This window comes from Manacus vitellinus, unplaced genomic scaffold, assembly GCF_001715985.3.
Source record: "Manacus vitellinus isolate BGI_N305 unplaced genomic scaffold, ASM171598v3 ctg7180002433123_pilon, whole genome shotgun sequence".
NCBI lineage: Eukaryota > Metazoa > Chordata > Aves > Passeriformes > Pipridae > Manacus > Manacus vitellinus.
This window is the reverse complement of record NW_021938451.1, coordinates 7,894-28,096: the sequence shown is the minus strand read 5'-3', so window position 1 is coordinate 28,096 and position 20,203 is coordinate 7,894. Positions and strand designations below refer to the sequence as shown.

At 50.5% G+C, this 20,203-nt stretch overlaps 2 protein-coding genes across 15 annotated transcripts; both read right to left on the bottom strand.

Annotated features, from left to right (window-relative positions):
• Positions 1-708: 708 nt before the first annotated feature.
• LOC108643012 (GPN-loop GTPase 1-like) lies at positions 709-8,151 on the bottom strand. The gene is made up of 8 exons (XM_029958302.1): positions 7,783-8,151; positions 7,233-7,271; positions 6,409-6,510; positions 4,552-4,652; positions 3,563-3,599; positions 2,991-3,062; positions 1,807-1,924; positions 709-1,342 (listed from the first exon to the last, which is right to left on the bottom strand). The coding sequence occupies exons 1-8, from the start codon at positions 8,149-8,151 to the stop codon at positions 1,179-1,181; spliced, it is 1,002 nt and encodes a 333-aa protein (XP_029814162.1). The 3' UTR covers positions 709-1,178.
• Positions 8,152-10,685: 2,534 nt separating this feature from the next.
• Positions 10,686-19,573, bottom strand: LOC115307219. Of its 14 annotated transcripts, XR_003915612.1 has the most exons (7): positions 17,478-17,686; positions 16,867-16,981; positions 15,168-15,299; positions 14,542-14,653; positions 14,091-14,220; positions 11,812-11,886; positions 10,686-11,620 (listed from the first exon to the last, which is right to left on the bottom strand). XR_003915612.1 is itself a non-coding variant. In XM_029958310.1 (6 exons), the coding sequence occupies exons 1-6, from the start codon at positions 17,601-17,603 to the stop codon at positions 11,615-11,617; spliced, it is 621 nt and encodes a 206-aa protein (XP_029814170.1). In that variant the 5' UTR covers positions 17,604-17,686; the 3' UTR covers positions 10,686-11,614. The 14 variants fall into 14 exon arrangements, 4 of the variants coding, with proteins under 4 accessions (XP_029814170.1, XP_029814165.1, XP_029814177.1 ...); XM_029958310.1 differs by lacking the exon at positions 11,812-11,886; XR_003915615.1 differs by lacking the exons at positions 10,686-11,620; positions 11,812-11,886 and adding an exon at positions 15,563-15,700 and having other exon boundaries at positions 13,208-14,220; positions 14,542-14,666; positions 15,168-15,471; positions 16,867-16,996; positions 17,478-17,681.
• Positions 19,574-20,203: the final 630 nt, after the last annotated feature.

Genomic DNA, 20,203 nt, shown 5'->3' with positions numbered 1-20,203 from the left:
GGCAGAGCTTGCGGGGACCGCGGCCGGATCTGAAAGCGGGCGTTGATTGGACGGACGCCGAGAAAGGCGGCCGGGATGGCGGGCCAGACGCTGCCTCGGGCCCGGATTGGCGGCGGCTTGGAGCCCGCGGGGCGCGGCCGCGGGTGGCGGGAGGTGCTCGGGTGGTCGCGGCGCGAGGGACGAGGGCCGTGTCGGAGGGGCCCTTTCCCGCGGCTCCGTGGCCGCCCCGGTCCCGCTCCCGGGACCCCGTCCCCTGCCCCGCCCCTTGGTCGGGCTGCACCCCCGGGGGCCCGGCCCCAAGGCCCCTGCAGAGCCCCTCGGGGAGCCCCCCACCGGCACACGGGGCGGTTCCGGGTCGCGAAGGCGGACTGTGCGGCATGGGGGACCGGGGAGCAGCGGCGACGTGGTGGGCCGGGAGTCGGCGGCGGGGAGCGGGGAGGACGCAGAGCGGCAGTGCGCCTCTGACCGCCTCTCCCCACGCAGCAGTTCTGCTTCTACGGGGACTTAGACTGCCCCGACTGGGTGCTGGCTGAGATCAGCTCCCTGGCCGAAATCTTTTAAGTGCCCGCCCCCACCCCCATCCCCCTGCCCGCCCCAGGCCCGCTGCCCACCCTCCTTCTCCTGCGCAGTCCCCGCTGCTGCTGAAGTTCAGCGCTATTTCAGTACTTGTTCTACTTGTGCTTCTGAAAAAAAGCTAGAATCAGGATAGCCAAAGCAACATAGAAAGTCTATTCCATCTTCAACTACATTACAGGGCAAAGGAAATAAGTGATCCTACCCATCAGTGGAACAGGGGAAGAATGAAGATTAAGTCTGTGAGCTATAGAAGAGAAAAATCACACTGTAACAACTTAGAAGATTGCTCCAAGACCACAGTCACAGGAAAAGGGAAGAGAGCCAGGGGCAGAAACTGTAAGGCCAAAAAGATGATGGACACATCTGTGCATCAATCAGGTTCAGAGGTCACTGCATGCCCCAAGCCTAACGAGTTCTCTGGTTTATGTGTGTTATACACCTATTAATTACTTGAATAGAAAATTTACAATTGAACTTTCACAAAGGTTACAGAGTGATATCCCTGCACTGACCATTGCAGCTGAGCTTCTGCTACACATTCTGACACGTCAGGTGACTGAATGTTTGCTTGTTTTCTAGGCTCTCCTTACAGTCCATCCAGGTCATGAAATACAGAGGGGATTTCTTGAGAGGCAGCTTTTAGACCTCATTCCCTTACCTTCATGGTCAATGCCATCAGCGTCACTCTCCCTCTCTTCTTGCTCTTCATCGAGAGTTCCTCGTGTTAGTATTAGCTCAGAGGGACCCATTGCAGAAGCATCAGGTCCTTGAAGGGAACAGAAACGGCTGTACACAAACCAGCTTGCTAAAGGTAAGGTTTCTGTCTGCACAGAAACCCAGCAATGAACACCTGCTCTAAGGGGACAGAAAGCTGCTTGTGGATCCCAGACACAGGACAGACTCCATCAGCACCTACTCGCCTCATCTAAGGAACAGTGCAGCCAACAGCAGAGCTTTCTCACATTCTGATCTGACTGTTTCGCCTTTTCTAAAGTATTTCATTATTTCTAGTAGGTCCCCTGCTTTAGCTACACAGTGGGGTTTCTTCCAAACCTGTGACTGACACAGAAGAGCTGAGTGTGACCAATCCCACAGGAACTAAAGCCCCACTCCTCTAACATGGAGCTGCTTTCACACGTCTGCTGTGAGGACAAAGAAGCACTGTACTACTTCACAAGGCAAACTCTTCAGAAAACTTCTGCAGTAACCTTTATCCTCCTGGGGAGGTACCTGCCAGTGTGCTGCCCTGCACACACACACTGCCCATGTCCTTCCACAAGTGTTCCAGCTGCTCTCTCTTTTGCTTATTTTGAGCTTTCTCCCGTAGACAAAGATTTCCATGTGGATTCTGAGAACATTTAAAACATCAGGAGAAGAGAAACCTCACCCAAACCCAGCAGCCTGTCCCCAAGTCAGAGAGCAGAAGTCACTATGCAGGTCTTACATTTCAACTCAGGTTACACAGAACTTCTGACTAAGCATGGAAAGCAACCTCCAGTCAGGTGGGATTCTAGGACATTTTCTAGGACATCTAGGTGGGATTTTAAGCAGCACCGGGAAGCCAAACTCTGTGTAGCTGTGCCTGCAGAGAACTGTCCTTTGGACAGCCAGAACTCAAGGTGAGCAGAGCTACTGATTTTGGCACTGCAATTCAGTCTTTCTTACTAAGTCAAACTAGTGCTCTTCACTGGTGCAGGAAGATACAGGGATAGTCTCAACAAATCCCTTTGGAAATTTATTTTTAAGAACTCTCTATCCATCTGAATGGAAGACACAATCTTATTTCCCAATCATTTTCACACAATTAGCTCAAATATTAGCACTAAACCAGTGAGCAACATCTGTTTTACAAAATCTTTATTTTTGTAAAGATATGCTCCACCACATCTAGGAAAAAAAAGGCAAATGGTGGACTCCTTCAGGACAGGAGTTCTCCCACAGTGAGTACGACTAGTGTCGCAGGACAGAAATTGTGTGAACAGTTTCTGCTGCATTTCTGTGATTTCTCCCCTGGCATGGCTGGGTGCTGATAGTAAAAAATGCTGCACCACTAATATGGCTGCAGGCCTTGTGCCAAGATGCCAAGGAGGAGTTTTGGGAGGTGAATAAAGTTTTCTCATCTCCTATGACCACCTGTTGTGGTCCAATTAGCAGGGAACAGCAGAGCATGTTTTCCTTATGTAACCAATGTTGTGTGAACAAGAAGCTGAGCGTCATTACCACTATATAATCTGTCTTTCTCCTAATAAATCCGACATTTGCCTGATCATATTGATCCTGGAGCAATCTGTCAATACCCTTCCATCAAGAGACTAGTAAATGAAATGTTAGACCCTCTCAACATAAAGGCAATTGTGTGCATAAAAGTGACCCAAGACACACTGTTCAGGTGTAAAACAGCTAAAAACACTTACCAGTGTTTTTCTCAGGCGCTCGTATTCTGGCCGATACTCTCTGAAAAGGTGAACAAAGGGAGTGCATTCAGTCTGAAAAACACATGATTTGTATTGCAGAAGGATCATCCTGGAGGCTTCGTTTTACTCAAAAAAAAAGTTTTCTCTAGGCTTTCATGTTTGAGAGACATTTCAGAAAGACTAACAGTACTTTTTTCCCCAGATTTGGATTCTGAAACCAATGGATGCAAAATCAATGAACATACTTCATTAAAACAGCAACAATTCAAAACTTGGTATGGAATTACAAGAAAAAAATTACTTCACAGACTTGCTGGCACAGATAGCTTTTACTTTTTCACGGAACAGCACAAAAATTCATCTCTGAATAGTTCCTTTTTACTGCTGCTTTTTATGCTGATACTGGACACCCTAAGCTACCTTGGCTATGGCAACTGTACACTCCTTCAAATCAAAGGAGCAGACTCATGAATCAGGACCTTCAGGAAGTGGTCACTGGGTCGCGGACCAGAAGTTATCCCCTTACCTCTCCTATTCATCTACAGCTTTAGAAAGCTGGGTAAAAAACTCACCCAGTCCTGTGCCAAGCACTGCAGAAACACCAACCACCTGGAAAAGAAAACACACCAGAACTAGAGAGTAACTGAGCCAGATTCTTAATACAGAAAAAAAACCAAAATAAAAACAAACAAACAAACAATCCCCCACAACGACAACAAAAAAATCAACACCACCGAAAAACCCAACAACAACAAACTATTAATCTAAACCTAACAACAGCCATTTAATCAGCACAGTGGCCTAAGAGTGGGCAGTAACACTTCTGCTTCTGTCCAGCCCGCTTTCAAACTCTTCCTCCACTTGCTGTTCATGTTTGTTACTTCTGCTTTTTGGTTGTCGGTGATTTTCTGTTTGGTGAGTTGTTGGGTATTTTGGGGGGTGTTTCTTTGGGGAAGGAGGTTTGTTTGGTATTTTTTATCACTGTAGGGTAATTCAAAAGAAAGGTCAAGTCTTTCTGCTGTTTACTTGTTTATTGTTAATAACCCAAGTTCTCATTCTGCATCTAGGGTTTTAAGTGGTTAGCAAGTATCAGTGTAGTAGAATTAAAGTGCAAAAGAGACAACAAGAACTGACCTTTTGGCTCTGAAATAGTCTAATACTTTTTATTTAGCCAAAGCACATTTAAAAGGTCCCCAGAACAGCAAGAGAGGGAGAATTTAATCAGTTGCTATGACAATACATTCAAAATGCACATCTACTTTCTAATTTCAACTTGTCTCTCATTACACTTCTGGCCATTTGTTCTGCTTGTATTAAATCAATTCTCTAAAAATACCTTGAATTAAGACTATTACCAGCCAGAATCCTACATCCTCTAACGAAAATTCTCCCTCTTTTTCATAGGCAAGACAGTCTCAACTACTGACTTCCAAATGGAAGACCTTTCCCAACACAGCCTTGCATTTGATCATTAATACAGTAAATATGCAGACAGCTCTCCAAAGGATTTTAAGCATTAAGGCCAGGCGCTGTGCCAATATATATAAATATTTATACTTACCCTGCACTTAAGTACAAGCTGCCTTTTACTCCGTAATCCTCTTCATATGACCTGCTCTCCATCCAGTGCTCCAACAGTCCTGACAGGCAGATAAATATGACCTGATCAGCAAATAAGGAACAGGAAGTATGTTAGTTCTGTATATGGGACCACTACAATCCCTTTTGAAATTCTGTATGTTGTTCCACACAGGACACTTACAATATTTTTGTTTTGGCTCTTATCATTATCTACATGAATGGAATCATTTCGTTCCTGTAATATCCACGCAGCTGAGAAGGCTTGCTTTTCCTTTAGTAAAAGCTGATGACAAACACAATCAGCTAAAACCTTTAGCACAGACTATGGGATCATTAACAGCCTCCAATGGATAGTGTTGTCAGAGAAACAATTAATTTGTCCTCTCAAAACCTGGTTGAGTGGAAGAACAATCTTCTTCTTGTACAAGCAAATATAAAGGGGTTTTTTGTTCATTTATTTGTTTTTGAGATTTCTTTTGTTTTTTATATATCCTTTTTTATTTCGTTTATTTTTTATTCTCTTTATTTTCCATTTTCTCTCCCAGTGCTCCCCAACAACCCTCAGTAACACCCAGTGCTCCCCAAAATTGACCCAAAACCGACCCAAATCACCCCAAAAGCTGACCCAAAACTGACCCCAAAAACTGACCCAAGTCATCCCCAAAACTGACCCAAAACTCTGCATTTCTTTGGCATCATTTCCTCTCAAAAACAACATCTGCGATTTAGTTGATTGCTAAAGCCATCATTTTAAAATCATCTCAGGAATCCAAAGGGACTGGAAAACACACAGAAATCATTCCTGCACCCACCAAAGCATTAGGAATTGGAACCCGATTCCCTCATCTCTCTCCTTGTTCTTCTTGGCTGGAAAACCTGATGATCCCCACTGGCTGTTTTTAGGCTGCTTTTCTTCCACAGCTCCTTTCCTCCCGGCTGAAACCTCCTGGCATCTTCAGGCCTTATCTGGAGGGAAGCCCCTCTGAAGTATTTCCTCTCGTGGCAATTCTGTGGGATGAAGAAGTAAAAAAAGCACATCAAGAGCTCCTTCTACCCCCTTCCCTCGCAAACACCCTCCCAGCTTGTCCTTGGCAGCTCCATCCCCCCGGCAGCGGCACCCGACGCTTCGGCTCCGCTGGGAAAGGGACAGCAAGTGCAGAAGCAAGTTCAGGTCTGGGCAGGGGCTCCCTGGGGAACGGCACTTCAGTGCTTTAGTCCGTGGCCTTTCCTGCTGCCCTCCCTCCTGGAGGCAGAGGATGACCCGTCCCTTGTTTCTCCCACGCTGGCAGACCCAGGTCCTGCTCCTTTGGCCCCACTTTTCTTGGCAGACCCGGCATCATTTCCCAGGGTCCCCAGGAAACTTCTGCACTTGACCCACTGCTAAGTGCAGAGCACAGGGCGAGGGAAGGCCAAATTTCTCGGCACCCACCCCCTGGAATTTCCCTCCTCCGCAGCACGCTCCCGTTCCCGCTGTCTCTGCAGGTGCCCGCACGAGTCCTCCTTCTCCCAGCACCTCAGAGAATGTCCTTTTCACCCAGGTCCTGCTTACCGTCGTCCAACAAAACACGCTGACAACATTTTTCACGATGCCAGTGGAGAGCTATCAGAGCACACTGCACAGGGAAGCTGAGCCTGCCCCATCCCTGCAAGTGTTCCAGGCCAGGCTGGACGGGACTCGCAGCAACCGGGGACAGTGGAAGGTGTCCCTGCCCACGCAAGACAGGCTGGCCTTTGAAGGTCCCCTTCAAACCAAATCGCTCTGGCATTCCCCTCCAAAATCACTCCCAAAGAGACACAGCAACCAAAGCAGAGGGACTGCACTCCCAGCTTTTCTTACCTGCAGGCACACACAGCACAGCACGCTGGACATAAAAGCCACAGGGTTAGTCCTGCCAGAGGCGTCCGGCACACCCACGGCGACCGAAGGGAAAGAGGCAGCCTGGGAACACGGAGTAAAAGACACCTTAATTAGGACTACACTGAGCCATAGCCAGGGCATTCCCACAGACAGCTTCACCGTCCAGTCCCACAAAAAGCACTGACCTCCCAGGGCCTCAGTTAGGATGGCTCCTGACGCTGACACCTCCGTTTGCCCCGGGGGGTCAAGAATAACATGCCTGGGAAGAAGTCACCCCCAACAACAAAAAGGGAAAATTAGTGAAGCACGGGGTCCTCTTCTGACTAGATTGCCACCAGCATTCCAGAGCAGATGACACGACTGTTCTGTTACAGACGAGAAAAGCCTGTTCTCCCAAACAAACAGCGAGGAGATTTATGGGCACGCCTGAACATTTCCTGTGAGGAACTTTTTGTAACTAAGGAGCAGGTGCTGTCTTGAGTTGAAGGCATCAATTTGACAGACACTTAGGACAGCAAACTCTTCAGCAGAGCAATTAACTGCAGCCTATTTGAACAGCAGGGGAGAGAAAACGACAGTCGAAGGGAAGACAAGAAAAGCAGAACTGGAATCAGCAGACTTTTCTTCCATCTCTCCCGAGGAAGTCTAGTTTGTCTGTTCTAATAATTCTATGCCCTTTTCTACATGAAACTTAGAGCAAGGCTGAAAAAACAACTAGAAAACACGGAGAGAAGCTTTTTAGAATTTCACGTGATTTTCCCAAACCGATGCCAGAAAAGCAGAACTCGGTAGAATGTACTCACCTCGAGGCCTTTGGTCTTTTCTTCCCTAAGCTTCGTCACCTGATTGAAAAAGCAGAGTAGACTCGGTATTTAGGCTCCCAACAGGAAAACTTCCCCTTCATTTCCTAAAAGAAACTACATTAATCTGCACAGCTGCAGGTGCGTCTCCAGCTGTTAAAGCCTTTCAGCTTTTCGGAGGGTGAGAATGCCCTGCTAAGGAAGGCTGAAAACTGCTCGGAGCCTGCACAGGTCCAAGAGCCCCTTGATTTTGTCTGTGTTCCAGTCCCGGGCTAAAGAAAGGGCAGAAGAAGCGCAGTTGTTCCTTGCCTTTTCCCTAAGAGGTTCGGCCAGGTGCTGGGCCAGCCCGGGCACTCCGGGGGAAGGCCGGCAGTGCCCAAGCAGCGCCGCTTTGCCAGGGGCGTCGCTTGCAAGAGCGCCGCCGAGCGCCGGGCCCTGCCTCACAGTCGCCGCCTGGCGGACACGGCCGGGAGCGGTACTGCAGCCGCGCGCCTCCCCCCCCCCCTCCCCTCCTTGGCGAGACCCGCGGCGCCTTTGGACGCGCCCAGCTTACCCCGGGGTCGATCTCCGTCGAATCTGCCGCCGTGGGTCGCTTCCGGGGGGGGAAGGCGGCGGCGCAGCCCCGATAGCATCTCCAGGGCACGGCGGGAGCGAGCGGGGCAGAAGCGGGGGCAGGGGCGGGAGCGGGAGCGGAGCGGGGCGAGAGGGCGGCGCGACGTGCGCGCCATGCGGTCCTCGCGCGCCGCGGCCCCGAGACGGGGCTGCCGGCGCCGGTGCCTGCCGCCGGCCCACACCTGCCGGCCGCGGCCCGGCCGCACGCCGAGCGCCCCGCCCTGTCCCCGCAGCGGGAAGCAGCGCGGCGAGACGGCGCTGCGGGCGCGGGGTGGGGGTCCGGGTCGCGGCGGAAGCCTCTCGCCGCCATCTTTAGTGTGGTCGTTCCGGTCCTGGCGGCGCCATCTTTACTGTGGGCTTGGCGAACTTCCGGGCCGGGGCCGCCATCTTTAGTGTGGTCGTTCCGGTCCTGGCGGCGCCATCTTTACTGTGGGCTTGGCGAACTTCCGGGCCGGGGCCGCCATCTTTAGTGTGGTCGTTCCGGTCCTGGCGGGGCCATCTTTACTGTGGGCTTGGCGAACTTCCGGGCCGGGGCGGGGGCCTTGGAGGAGCTTCCTGGTCGCTCACGTACTTCCGGTGACCGAGTTTAACCCCAATTAGCGTCCCTCCTCGCTAATTTCTGCCGCTCTCACCCCAGAAATCTCCCGTTATTCCCCCCGCGCACACGTCCCGGGACAGAACGGAGACCGCGAGTCCGCCTGCATGCCGCCGAACCGCCCGGTTCAATTCGAACACGCAGGGAGCGCTGCAGCCGGCAGCGAGAGCCACTGCGCATGCGGTCCCGCCCCCTCTCCTGCCTTCCCTTACTACCACGTATCGCCGGCGTTTTGACCAACGACTGCGCATTGCCCGCTGTTCAAAAATTTGTTCAATGCAGTCCTGTTTTCCGTCAGCAGGTGCAGCTAATTTCATCTCAAATATAATGTGCAATTCTTTTTCTCTGTCACCAAGGGGGCACTGGTTGCTAATCGATTTTTTACTTATGGCATTCTTTTTGTTATAACGCTATTTCGTGTAGTTCTTTGCGGAATGAACGATAAATTGGCTTGTGATGTGCTGTGTCTTGAAAAATTTACTTTGTAATTAGGAATCTCCTCCCTGGTTTAATTCCAGCTCTCTCTAAAGAGAATTAAAATCAGGAGAAGAAGCCTAAAAAAATAAAAATGAAAACTCAGGGAAGAGCCTAAAAAAAATGAAAAATCAGAAGAAGAGTCTAAAACATATAAACAACAGGAGAGAGCCAAGAGAATCAAAATCAGCGAGAAAGAACCTTAAGATCAGAAAATCAGGACACGGGACTAATACAATAAAAATCATGAGAGGAGCCTAAAAAAATTAAAATCAGGAGAGGAGCCTGAAAAAATTAAAATCAGGAGAGGGGACTAAAAAAATTAAAATCAGGAGAGGGGACTAAAAAAATTAAAATCAGGAGAGGGGACTAAAAAAATTAAAATCAGGAGAGGGGACTAAAAAAATTAAAATCAGGAGAGGAGCCTAAAAAATTAAAATGAGGAGAAGAGCCTAAAAAAATTAAAATCAGGAGAGGAGCCTGAAGGAATTACAATCAGGAGAGACCCAGAACTCACCCAAGTCTCCCCAAAAAACTACCAGAAACTGATTCAAATCTCCCCAAAAATGACCCAGAACTCACCCAAATCTCCCCAAAAAGTGACACAAAAACTGATCCAATTCACTCCAAAAATTGATCCAGAACTGACCCAAAACTGGCCCAAATCACCTCAAAAACTAACTCCAAATTGGCCCAAAACCTGACCTAAAAATGCAAGAACCCCCCCCCAAACTGACCCAAAATGATACAAAATCAGCCCCAGATATGACCAGAAACTGACCCCAAAATCCCAAAACACTGATACCAAGACTCACCCAAATCTCCCCAAAAAAATGACCAAAAAGTCAGCCCAATCACCCCAAAAAATGACCAGAAACTGACCCAAAATTACCACAAAAATAAACCCAAAACTCACCCAAATCATCCCAAAAAATGACCAGAAACTGACCCAAATCTCCCCCAAAAATGACCAGAAACTCACTAAAAATAACCCCCAAAAATGATCAGAAACTGACACAAATCTCCCCAACAAATGACCCAAACTTTATTTCTTTTCTTAGCAACAAATCCCTTCCTTTGCTCCCCTCTGGCCCTGCCCACACGGCCCCAGTTCAGCTCTCAGTGAGTTCTTGCTTCTGGGCAGCGACTCCTCTGCCTCTTGCTGGGGCGGCAGCAGCTCCTGTGCCGGCAGGGAGAGGGACCCCGAGCCAGGAGAGGGACCCCGAGCCAGGAGAGGGACCCCGAGCCAGGAGAGGGACCCCGAGCCAGGAGAGGGACCCCGAGCCACGAGAGGGACCCCGAGCCACGAGAGGGACCCCGAGCCACGAGAGGGACCCCAGAGCCCCTACAGAGACCCCAGAGCCATTATAGGGACCCCAGAGCCACGATAGAAACCCCAGAGTCCCTACAGAGACCCCAGAGCCCTTATAGGGACCCCAGAGGCCTCCAGAGCCCCTATAGAGACCCCAGAGCCCCTACAGAGACCCCAGAGCCATTACAGGGACCCCAGAGCCCTCCAGAGCCCCTTGCTGGGTCACAGCCCCTCTTCTCCCGCCCAAACCCACCTTTCTGGCTGCAGCTGCTTTTCTTCTCTGGCTCCCCCTTCCTTCCCCAGGGAGCTTTGCCTTGTTCTTTGGCCAGGCTCCAGCTGCAGCTCAAGGGCAAAGCTGCAACTACAATTCCCCCTTCGGCTTTTTCACCTGAAAAACAAAGGCTTGGGCCAAACTCTGACCAGTCACTCGCTGAACACGAGACATCAAACAGGGCACACAGAATAAAATGCATCCAACTCTAAATCATGTTACAATGACTGTCCACCCCAATCCAGCACTGACATTAAAAACCTTCAAGCAATCAAAAAGACCTCCAAACATCCCTTAGATAGAGAAAAGCACACCAGGAACGAATGCAAAAAGAAAAATTCCAAACAATGCTCAATTAAATAACCATGGACTGATATAAAACATGTTTAGGGAACTTAAACCACTTCTTCCCATTATTCTCCATCAGAAATTACCCTTATTTAAGTTCTCCTTTTAACACTTCATTAAAACTGACTTATTAGGAAATGGTTTGAACCAAACTTCGTAACTTGATGACTCCAGGGTTTGTGCTCCTTGACTTTGGCCTGAAGGGGTTTGGAACACAGGCTTTGTTCTGGAGAGCTTTTCCCCAATCTACAAACCCTTCTGCAAATGGGACTCCCTTCCCTCAGGGTTCGGTGGCCTCTGGTTTTCCTGAAGGCTGGGGGGGATCTGGGAGCCAAATCCCAAGGGATCCAGCCCAGCTCTGCACACACACACACACACATTTCCAGCTGGTCACAGTCTCACGGGGGCCACCACCACTCAGCACATTTGCACACAAACACCCCTCTGAGTTCCTGGCACTGGGTCTGATGGACTAAGAAATGATCAGTCTGGTGGTTTGCCCTCAGAGGAGTAAGATCCAATGATGCATTTCTATTTTCATGACAATATAACCTGGAAAACACAAACATATTTCTGCTTCATGTGCAATTTAAAATTCAAAGACACAGAAACATTCCTAGAGTTCAAGTCCCCAGGTTTGGTTCCAAATGTCACTCGGTCCCCCTGGGACAAGAACAGTGGCACACACGGACTCAACAGCCCTGCACAAGCCCAGGAGTGCGGGGGAAATATCCTTGAGAGCACTGCTGCATTTCAAAAAGAAGTCAGTCACATCAACTCTGTAACAAATAAAAAAGAGAAGCCAAAATAAATAACTGTAGACAGGGTATCAAGTATCTTGAGAATACCAATAAGAAAAAACTAAGAATAAAGGCATCTATTTGAAGTACAAAGAGTTTGGGAGACACCATTTGTTTGCCACAAAGCCTTTATTTTGTTGGCTCTTCTATAGTTAGAACCCAAACCTTACCCTCCCACAAAAAGCAGAAAACCTCTTCAGAGAGTTAGGAGATGGAGTCAGTTTGGATTAATGGGAAGAACATCTCTGGAGACAAAATAAAGCAGAGAAAATAACCCCATCCTCAACAACAGAGCTGCCTCCCCACTGCCTGCCCCTGGACACTTGCTCTGGGGGTGACAGAGCCTGAAGTCTCCTGCCTAGTCCTGGGCAATACTTCCTGGGGACCACAGCACCACTGAGTTCCTAAAAATATCACAGGTTGGGCAGGTGCTTGGATTTTGTCTGGATTAACTCCCCTTCTTCCTTTCCAGGTGCTGCCCTACTCATTGTAATGGTGCTTGTACTCCCTGAGCCATTCCCTCCCCCATCCAACCATCCCTTGTGCCCTCTCTGACAAGAACAGTGGGTCCAGGTGTTCTGCCACGCTCCCAGGGCACAGGGGGGGACTGTGGAGCCACCCTCGAGGGGGGAAACGTGCCCTGCCTGCCCTGCCCAGGGAAAGGGAACTGCCCCAGTGCTCCCCAGCACAAGGCACCCTTGGAAATATCCACTGCAATGGGACACTCAGGGACAGCAACAAGCACTGCACGAGGCTGCTCTGGCACAGGGCCAATTTTAGCCTCAGCTTTTCTCTGGACCACTTCACTTTGTTTGCCACCTCATCCTGCAGTCAGAACTTGCTGTCCTTGCAACCTTTCAGGGTGACCAAAAATGAGAGAGGCCTCTGCTCCAGCACCCACAAGGGCCTGATCCATCTGACAGGATCCATTTTTCCAGGGAATTCAAAGCTCCACCTGAGGACTAGGGTCTTTTCTCACCCATCCCTGTGCTGCAGCTTGGCCTCCATCTCACTGTGCTTTCAGTTCCCTGCATGGTTGAACACTGGCAGCCCTGGCCCTGGGCGGAGCTCGGCATCCTGATCCCATCCCTCCTGGCCCCCGGAACCGCTGACTCAGCAATGGGGGCCCTCCATTGCCAAGGGCACGGGCCCGTCGGGGCTCACGGGGGGAGCAGGAGGGCGAAGGCTCCAGCCCTGCTGCTACAACCTTCCACCACTACAGCCAACAGAGGAGCCTCTCCAGCCCTGCCTCCCAAGGCATCCTCAACAAACCCAGCCCAGCTCCACAGGACAAACTGCTCCCTGTCTGCCCAGGCCAGTCTAATCCCAGAGGCTCCCAGGGTCATGCAAAACAACTGCCCAGGAGATCAGAGACCCCAGTCCATCTCTTCCTAGCACAGGTTTGGGTTAGTTTGGCAAACAGACCAACTGAGGAATTCCCCAATGTTTTCCCAGTTTGACCCCTGTCACACCAATCACCTTAACAGTGCCAGTCCTTCATTCTCCCTCTCTTGGGTTAAGGACTGAGCAAGTTGGACCTGTGTCTGAGCAGGACATGTGCAAACCAAATGCTGGGGACTGGAACACACACCTGGCACTCCTGCAGCTCTCACAGTCACATTCCAGAGAAAACAGCCAATTGCACCCTCACTGCTCATTTCTTAATCCCAATCCCACACTTCTTTGGCACTTGGAGCACCGCTTTTAGAACCCAATTACAGCCCATTAGAGAGCTCCCTGTCTAGCAGGGACAGGGACCCCTGGGATACTCTCAGCACTGCCTGAATCCATGGCAGGGACCTTGCTTTGAGCTCCCCAGGGCCGGGCACCCCGAGGATCTCCCCGAATAATCCTTTCGGTGCGCGCTGGAGTCCTCGGGGTGCCCCAACCCGGGGGGCACCAACAGCACTGTCCCTCCAGGGGCCAATTTGGTCCCAAAATGCAGGGGGATCTTGCCTGTGTCCCAGACTGGTCCGGAGATCTGAGGCCCTTCCCGAGAAAATCTCGGTGCCGGCGTGAAGGGCCAGAGATCCCTCGGAGCCACGGGAGAGCAGGCACAGAGTCCCTCCTGGGGGGCAATTTGCCTGCCTGAAAACAGCTCTTCAAAGGAGCCTCTAAGACTCAGCTGGTGACTTTTAGAAGCCAGGCATTCCTTGCTTACAACACCCTGCCATGATCCCAGCCCCACGGGGGTCCTGGCAATCCGCTCCCAAAGGGCACACGGAGGGGTCTCCACTGCAGCTGATGGGAGGGGTCAGCATTACAGGAGGGCTCATTTTCCTTCCCTGCATTCCTGTTCCACATTCAGGACATTTCCCAACACTTATCACCATACACAACTACCCTTAGAAGGTTTCCAAGGGGCTTCACCGAGGGCCTTCCCAGGTCTGCTCTGTCTGGAGCCCTCCAAGTCCTCAGTGCCTGCCTGAGGAACCTCAACACAACTCACCTGCTTACACAGCAACTTGGTGCTGCTTGCCTGCTGCCTCACTTCCCTTCTTCCTTCTTTCTTCACCTCCCTTGCTTGGTCCCTTTCAATCCCTGGGCTCAGCTCTGTGCACTTTCCAGGCTCCATCCCACTGCAAAAAGGATTAGCCCTTGTTACATCTCAACACTCAGAGAGCATTCCCCCTTTTTTCTTAACACTGGGCCATCAGGCCAGGGTCTCATTATTTAAAGCACAGTTTGACTCCTCAGTGACAACAACAGCTACAGCCCTGAATCCTAACACAGGCTGAGACACAAACACGGATGGGAACTCTTAAGGATCCACTTTGTCCTGCTCACCAATCAAAAGGAGCTTTCTGAACTCAAGAATAACAGACCCCAGGTCCTTTTACTGCAACTTTACCTGCTATAAATGTGACCCACCAGACCTGCAAAGGCCCTTCCCACTTCACCTGCAGGGCTGGCAGTGCCACCACTGGACACGGCCCCAGTGGCCGGGCAGGAACGGAGGGGCTGGGGCGTCCAATCCATCGGCCCAGGCGGCACCAGGAGTTCCTGCAGTTCCTGAGGGGAGAGCCTCAAGCCAACAAAGGATTAGGAAGAATATTTTAAACTTCAATGTGTCTATCTCCTGGAATATGGGGACTTTGATAAGTCCTACTGGTGCAACAAGGACACACTCAAGGCTATCTATTCAAAGGATCTACCAGCACTCAAAAGCTATCACTGTCCTTCTGTCAGGGGGAACGCAGCAAACTCTCTTTGCCAGGAGCCTCCAGGAGGACTTCCAGCTTTTGGGGCTCCCTTTTAACCATTTTTCCCATAACTGGAGCTGGGACTATCACCTGCCCTACAGGGGGAACAGCCCACAAAGTTCACCATCAGGGATGCCATTAACTGAAAGTCCCTTCTCAGGGGGGTCACTGCACACCTTGGCCTTTGTTTGCCCTCCCCACCAAAGATGCTTCCAACAGTTCTGACACATCTGGCAGACCCAGAGCTCTCCTCAGGGAATGCTTCAGCTGCTTAAAGGCTGCCCTTGCACCATCTATTCAAAAAGTCGCCATAACAGTCTTACCACACATCCCGAGGGAGCAATGCAGAGTCCAGCCCGTCCCACCATTCCCAGCAAGGCAGTTCATGGGCTGTCTGGGGCTCAGGGAGGAGTCACGGGGCTTCTCTTCTTCCTGCCTGCTTGCCCCATTTTCTCCTGCAAAAGCAAAGCTTTCTTGGCTTTCCTTGCTCAAGGAGATGCAAAGGCCATCTTTTAAATCCAATACTGGAAACTCCTCCAGGTTGTCATTCAAGGTGCTTCTCTCAGGTCCTGCACTAATCAATCATCTTGTCCACTGGTTTTCTTGGCAGGTTCTTGCATTCACGTCCTACAAACAAACCAGGAGGAGCCAATTTAGCTGTTCCTGCAACCAATCCAGTCTGGCATTCTGATTTTAAAGGATACTGGGTTGGCCTTACCCATAGAGATCCCACATCAGGGGTAATACCTACAGGTTCTGCCCTCTTCCACTCTCCTGCAGCTCCACTGGCCCACACCACAGGAACAACTGCAGCTGCCACTTCAGTCAGGGCCTTGCTGCTGACAGGAGTTATTCCCTGCACAACAAGAGCTGCTGCTTGGACACATTTAGTTTCAGCAATTACAGCGTCAAGAGCCCCAGTTTTCAATTCCATTTCTGCCTCAACTTTTCCAGCCCATCACTTCCTAGCAGAGGTTTGGGTGAGTTTGGCAAAAACACAAACTGAGGAATTCCCCAATGTTTTCCCAGTTTGACCCCTGTCACACCAATCACCTTAACACTGCCAGTCCATAATTCTCATTCTGCTGTGTTCAGGACTGAGGAAATTGTACTTGTGTCTGACCAGGACATGTGCAAACCAAATGCTGGGGACTGGAACACACACCTGGCACTCCTGCAGCTCTCACAGTCACATTCCAGAGAAAACAGCCAATTGCACCCTCACTGCTCATTTCTTAATCCCAATCCCACACTTGTTTGGCACTTGGAGCACCGCTTTTAGAACCCAATTACAGCCCATTAGAGAGCTCCCTGTCTAGCAGGGACAGGGACCCCTGGGATACTCTCAGCACTGCCTGAATCCATGGCAGGGACCTTGCTTTGAGCTCCCCAGGGCCGGGCACCCCGAGGATCTCCCCGAATAATCCTTTCGGTGCGCGCTGGAGTCCTCGGGGTGCCCCAACCCGGGGGGCACCAACAGCACTGTCCCTCCAGGGGCCAATTTGGTCCCAAAATGCAGGGGGATCTTGCCTGTGTCCCAGACTGGTCCGGAGATCTGAGGCCCTTCCCGAGAAAATCTCGGGGCCGGCGTGAAGGGCCAGAGATCCCTCGGAGCCACGGGAGAGCAGGCACAGAGTCCCTCCTGGGGGGCAATTCTGCTGCCTGAACTCAGCTCTTCAAAGGAGCCTCTAAGACTCAGCTGGTGACTTTTAGAAGCCAGGCATTCCTTGCTTACAACACCCTGCCATGATCCCAGCCCCACGGGGGTCCTGGCAATCCGCTCCCAAAGGGCACACGGAGGGGTCTCCACTGCAGCTGATGGGAGGGGTCAGCATGACAGGAGGGTTCATTTTCCTTCCCTGCATTCCTGTTGCACATTCAGGACACTCCCAACCCCTGTTCCCATCTACACAAACCCTTATAAGTTCTCTGAGGGGCTCCATTGGGGGTCTCTGGTGGTCACCTGTGCCTGCAGACCCCAAAGTTCTCAGTGACCACCTTATCAACTTCAAGACAACTCACCTGGTTGTAGAGGAGCTTGGTGCTGCTTGGCTGCTGCCTCAGTTCCCTTCTTCATTCTTTCTTGACTTTGCTTGCTCAGTCCCTTTAAGTTCCTTGGCTCAGCTCCATGCACTTTCTAGGGAACATCCCACTGCAAAAACTCCCAGTTCTTGGTACATCTCCTAACTCAGATATCAGGGAGTGAGGCAGAAATCAACTCATCCAGGGCACTGCCTCCAAATATTGGGACAAAAACACCATAACATTCCACGGCTCCCCTTGGCAAATCAACCCCAAACTGCTCAGACACAAACAACACCCTGCACACTACAACAATCTGGCACTGCTGGTTCAACCCGGCCAAGTCAGTTGGGAAACGACACAAGGTCAACTTCCTTCCAAGTTTCAGTTATGACACAAAAATCAGGGAGATCACAGACTCCCCCACAGAGTTTTACTCTGAGGAGAGAAGGAAACCAAAGCCATCCCCAGGGCTGCAATAGCTCAGGCTCCCCAAAAGGCCCAGGGGCTTCAGGTTTCTGAGGGGCTTCACCGAGGGCCTTCCCAGGTCTGCTCTGTCTGGAGCCCTCCAAGTCCTCAGTGCCTGCCTGAGGAACCTCAACACAACTCACCTGCTTACACAGCAACTTGGTGCTGCTTGCCTGCTGCCTCACTTCCCTTCTTCCTTCTTTCTTCACCTCCCTTGCTTGGTCCCTTTCAATCCCTGGGCTCAGCTCTGTGCACTTTCCAGGCTCCATCCCACTGCAAAAAGGATTAGCCCTTGTTACATCTCAACACTCAGAGAGCATTCCACCTTTTGCCTTGACACTGGGCCATCAGGCCAGGGGCTCATTATTTAAAGCATAGTTTGACTCCTCAGTGACAACAACTGACAGCGCTGCTGGGGCCGGGGAAGGGCGGGTGGGAGAATAAAAATCAGGAGAGGAGACTAAAAATCTAAAAATCAGGAGACGAGCCTAAAAGAATTACAATCAGAAGAGGAGCCTAAAAATATTAAAAACAGGAAAAGAGCCTGAAAAAATTAAAATCAGAAGAGGAGCCTGAAAAAATTAAAATCAGGACAGGGGACTAATACAATAAAAATCAGGAGAGGAGCTTAAAAAAATTAAAAACAGGAGGGGAGCCTGAAAAAATTAAAATCAGGAGGGGAGCCTGAAAAAATTAAAATCAGGAGAGGAGCCTGAAGGAATTAAAATCAGGAGAGACCCAGAACTCACCCAAGTCTCCCCAAAAAACTACCAGAAACTGATTCAAATCTCCCCAAAAATGACCCAGAACTCACCCAAATCTCCCCAAAAAATGACTAGAAACTGATTCAAATCTCCCCAAAAAAGACACAAAACCTGATCCAATTCACCCCAAAAATTGATCCAGAACTGACCCAAAACTGGCCCAAATCACCTCAAAAACTAACTCCAAATTGGCCCAAAACCTGACCTAAAAATGCAAAAAACCCCCCCCAAAACTGACCCAAAATGATACAAAATCAGCCCCAGATATGACCAGAAACTGACCCCAAAACCCCAAAACACTGACACCAAGACTCACCCAAATATCCCCAAAAAATGACCCAAGTCAGCCCAATCACCCCCAAAAATGATCAGAAACTGACACAAATCTCCCCAACAAATGACCCAAACTTTATTTCTTTTCTTAGCAACAAATCCCTTCCTTTGCTCCCCTCTGGCCCTGCCCACACGGCCCCAGTTCAGCTCTCAGTGAGTTCTTGCTTCTGGGCAGCGACTCCTCTGCCTCTTGCTGGGGCGGCAGCAGCTCCTGTGCCGGCAGGGAGAGGGACCCCGAGCCAGGAGAGGGACCCCGAGCCAGGAGAGGGACCCCGAGCCAGGAGAGGGACCCCGAGCCACGAGAGGGACCCCGAGCCAGGAGAGGGACCCCAGAGCCCCTACAGAGACCCCAGAGCCATTATAGGGACCCCAGAGCCACGATAGAAACCCCAGAGTCCCTACAGAGACCCCAGAGCCATTATAGGGACCCCAGAGCCCCCCAGAGCCCCTATAGAGACCCCAGAGCCCCTATAGAGACCCCAGAGCCCCTATAGAGACCCCAGAGCCATTACAGGGACCCCAGAGCCATTACAGGGACCCCAGAGCCCTCCAGAGCCCCTTGCTGGGTCACAGCCCCTCTTCTCCCGCCCAAACCCACCTTTCTGGCTGCAGCTGCTTTTCTTCTCTGGCTCCCCCTTCCTTCCCCAGGGAGCTTTGCCTTGTTCTTTGGCCAGGCTCCAGCTGCAGCTCAAGGGCAAAGCTGCAACTACAATTCCCCCTTCGGCTTTTTCACCTGAAAAACAAAGGCTTGGGCCAAACTCTGACCAGTCACTCGCTGAACACGAGACATCAAACAGGGCACACAGAATAAAATGCATCCAACTCTAAATCATGTTACAATGACTGTCCACCCCAATCCAGCACTGACATTAAAAACCTTCAACCAACCAAAATGACCTCCAAACATCCCTTAGATAGAGAAAAGCACACCAGGAACAATGCAAAAAGAAAAATTCCAAACAATGCTCAATTAAATAACCATGGACTGATATAAAACATGTTTAGTTAACTTAAACCACTTCTTCCCATTATTCTCCATCAGAAATTACCCTTATTTAAGTTCTCCTTTTAACACTTCATTAAAACTGACTTATTAGGAAATGGTTTGAACCAAGAGAATTAAAATCAGGACAAGAGCCTTCAAAATATTAAAATCAGGACAAGAGCCTTAAAAAAATTAAATTTAGGAGAAGAGCCTTAAAAATATTAAAATCAGGACAAGAGCCTTAAAAAAATTAAAATGAGGACAAGAGCCCAAGAGAATTAAAATCAGGAGAAATTCACGTTATTCCCCCCCCGCACACCCCGGGACAGACGGGAGGCCGCGAGTCCCGCCCTGCCGCCGGAACCGGCCCTTAACTCGAGCAGGGCGCGCTGCACCGGCACGAGAGCCACTGCGCATGCGTCGCCGGTCCCTCTCCTGCCTGCCCTTACTTACCACGTGATCGCCGGCGTCTTGCCAACGACTGCGCATGCGCCCCCCCCCACCCCGCCGCCCGACCGCCCGGCTTCGCTTTCTTACTGCGGCTCCCCCTCCACTTTTCCGGCTCCCTGGGGTTCCCTCACCCACATTTCGGGGTCCCCTTCTCACATTTTAGGGGTGATGACCCCGCAATTTACGGTTCGGGGGGGGGGAGGAGAGGAAACGGGGTGCCCAAGAAGGGGTTTCTTTTTTTTTTTTCTCTCTTTTATTTCATTTTCATTTTATTTCCTTTTTAGTTTTTTTGCCTTTTTTTTTAAATTTTCTTTTTTATATTTCCTTCTTTACTTCG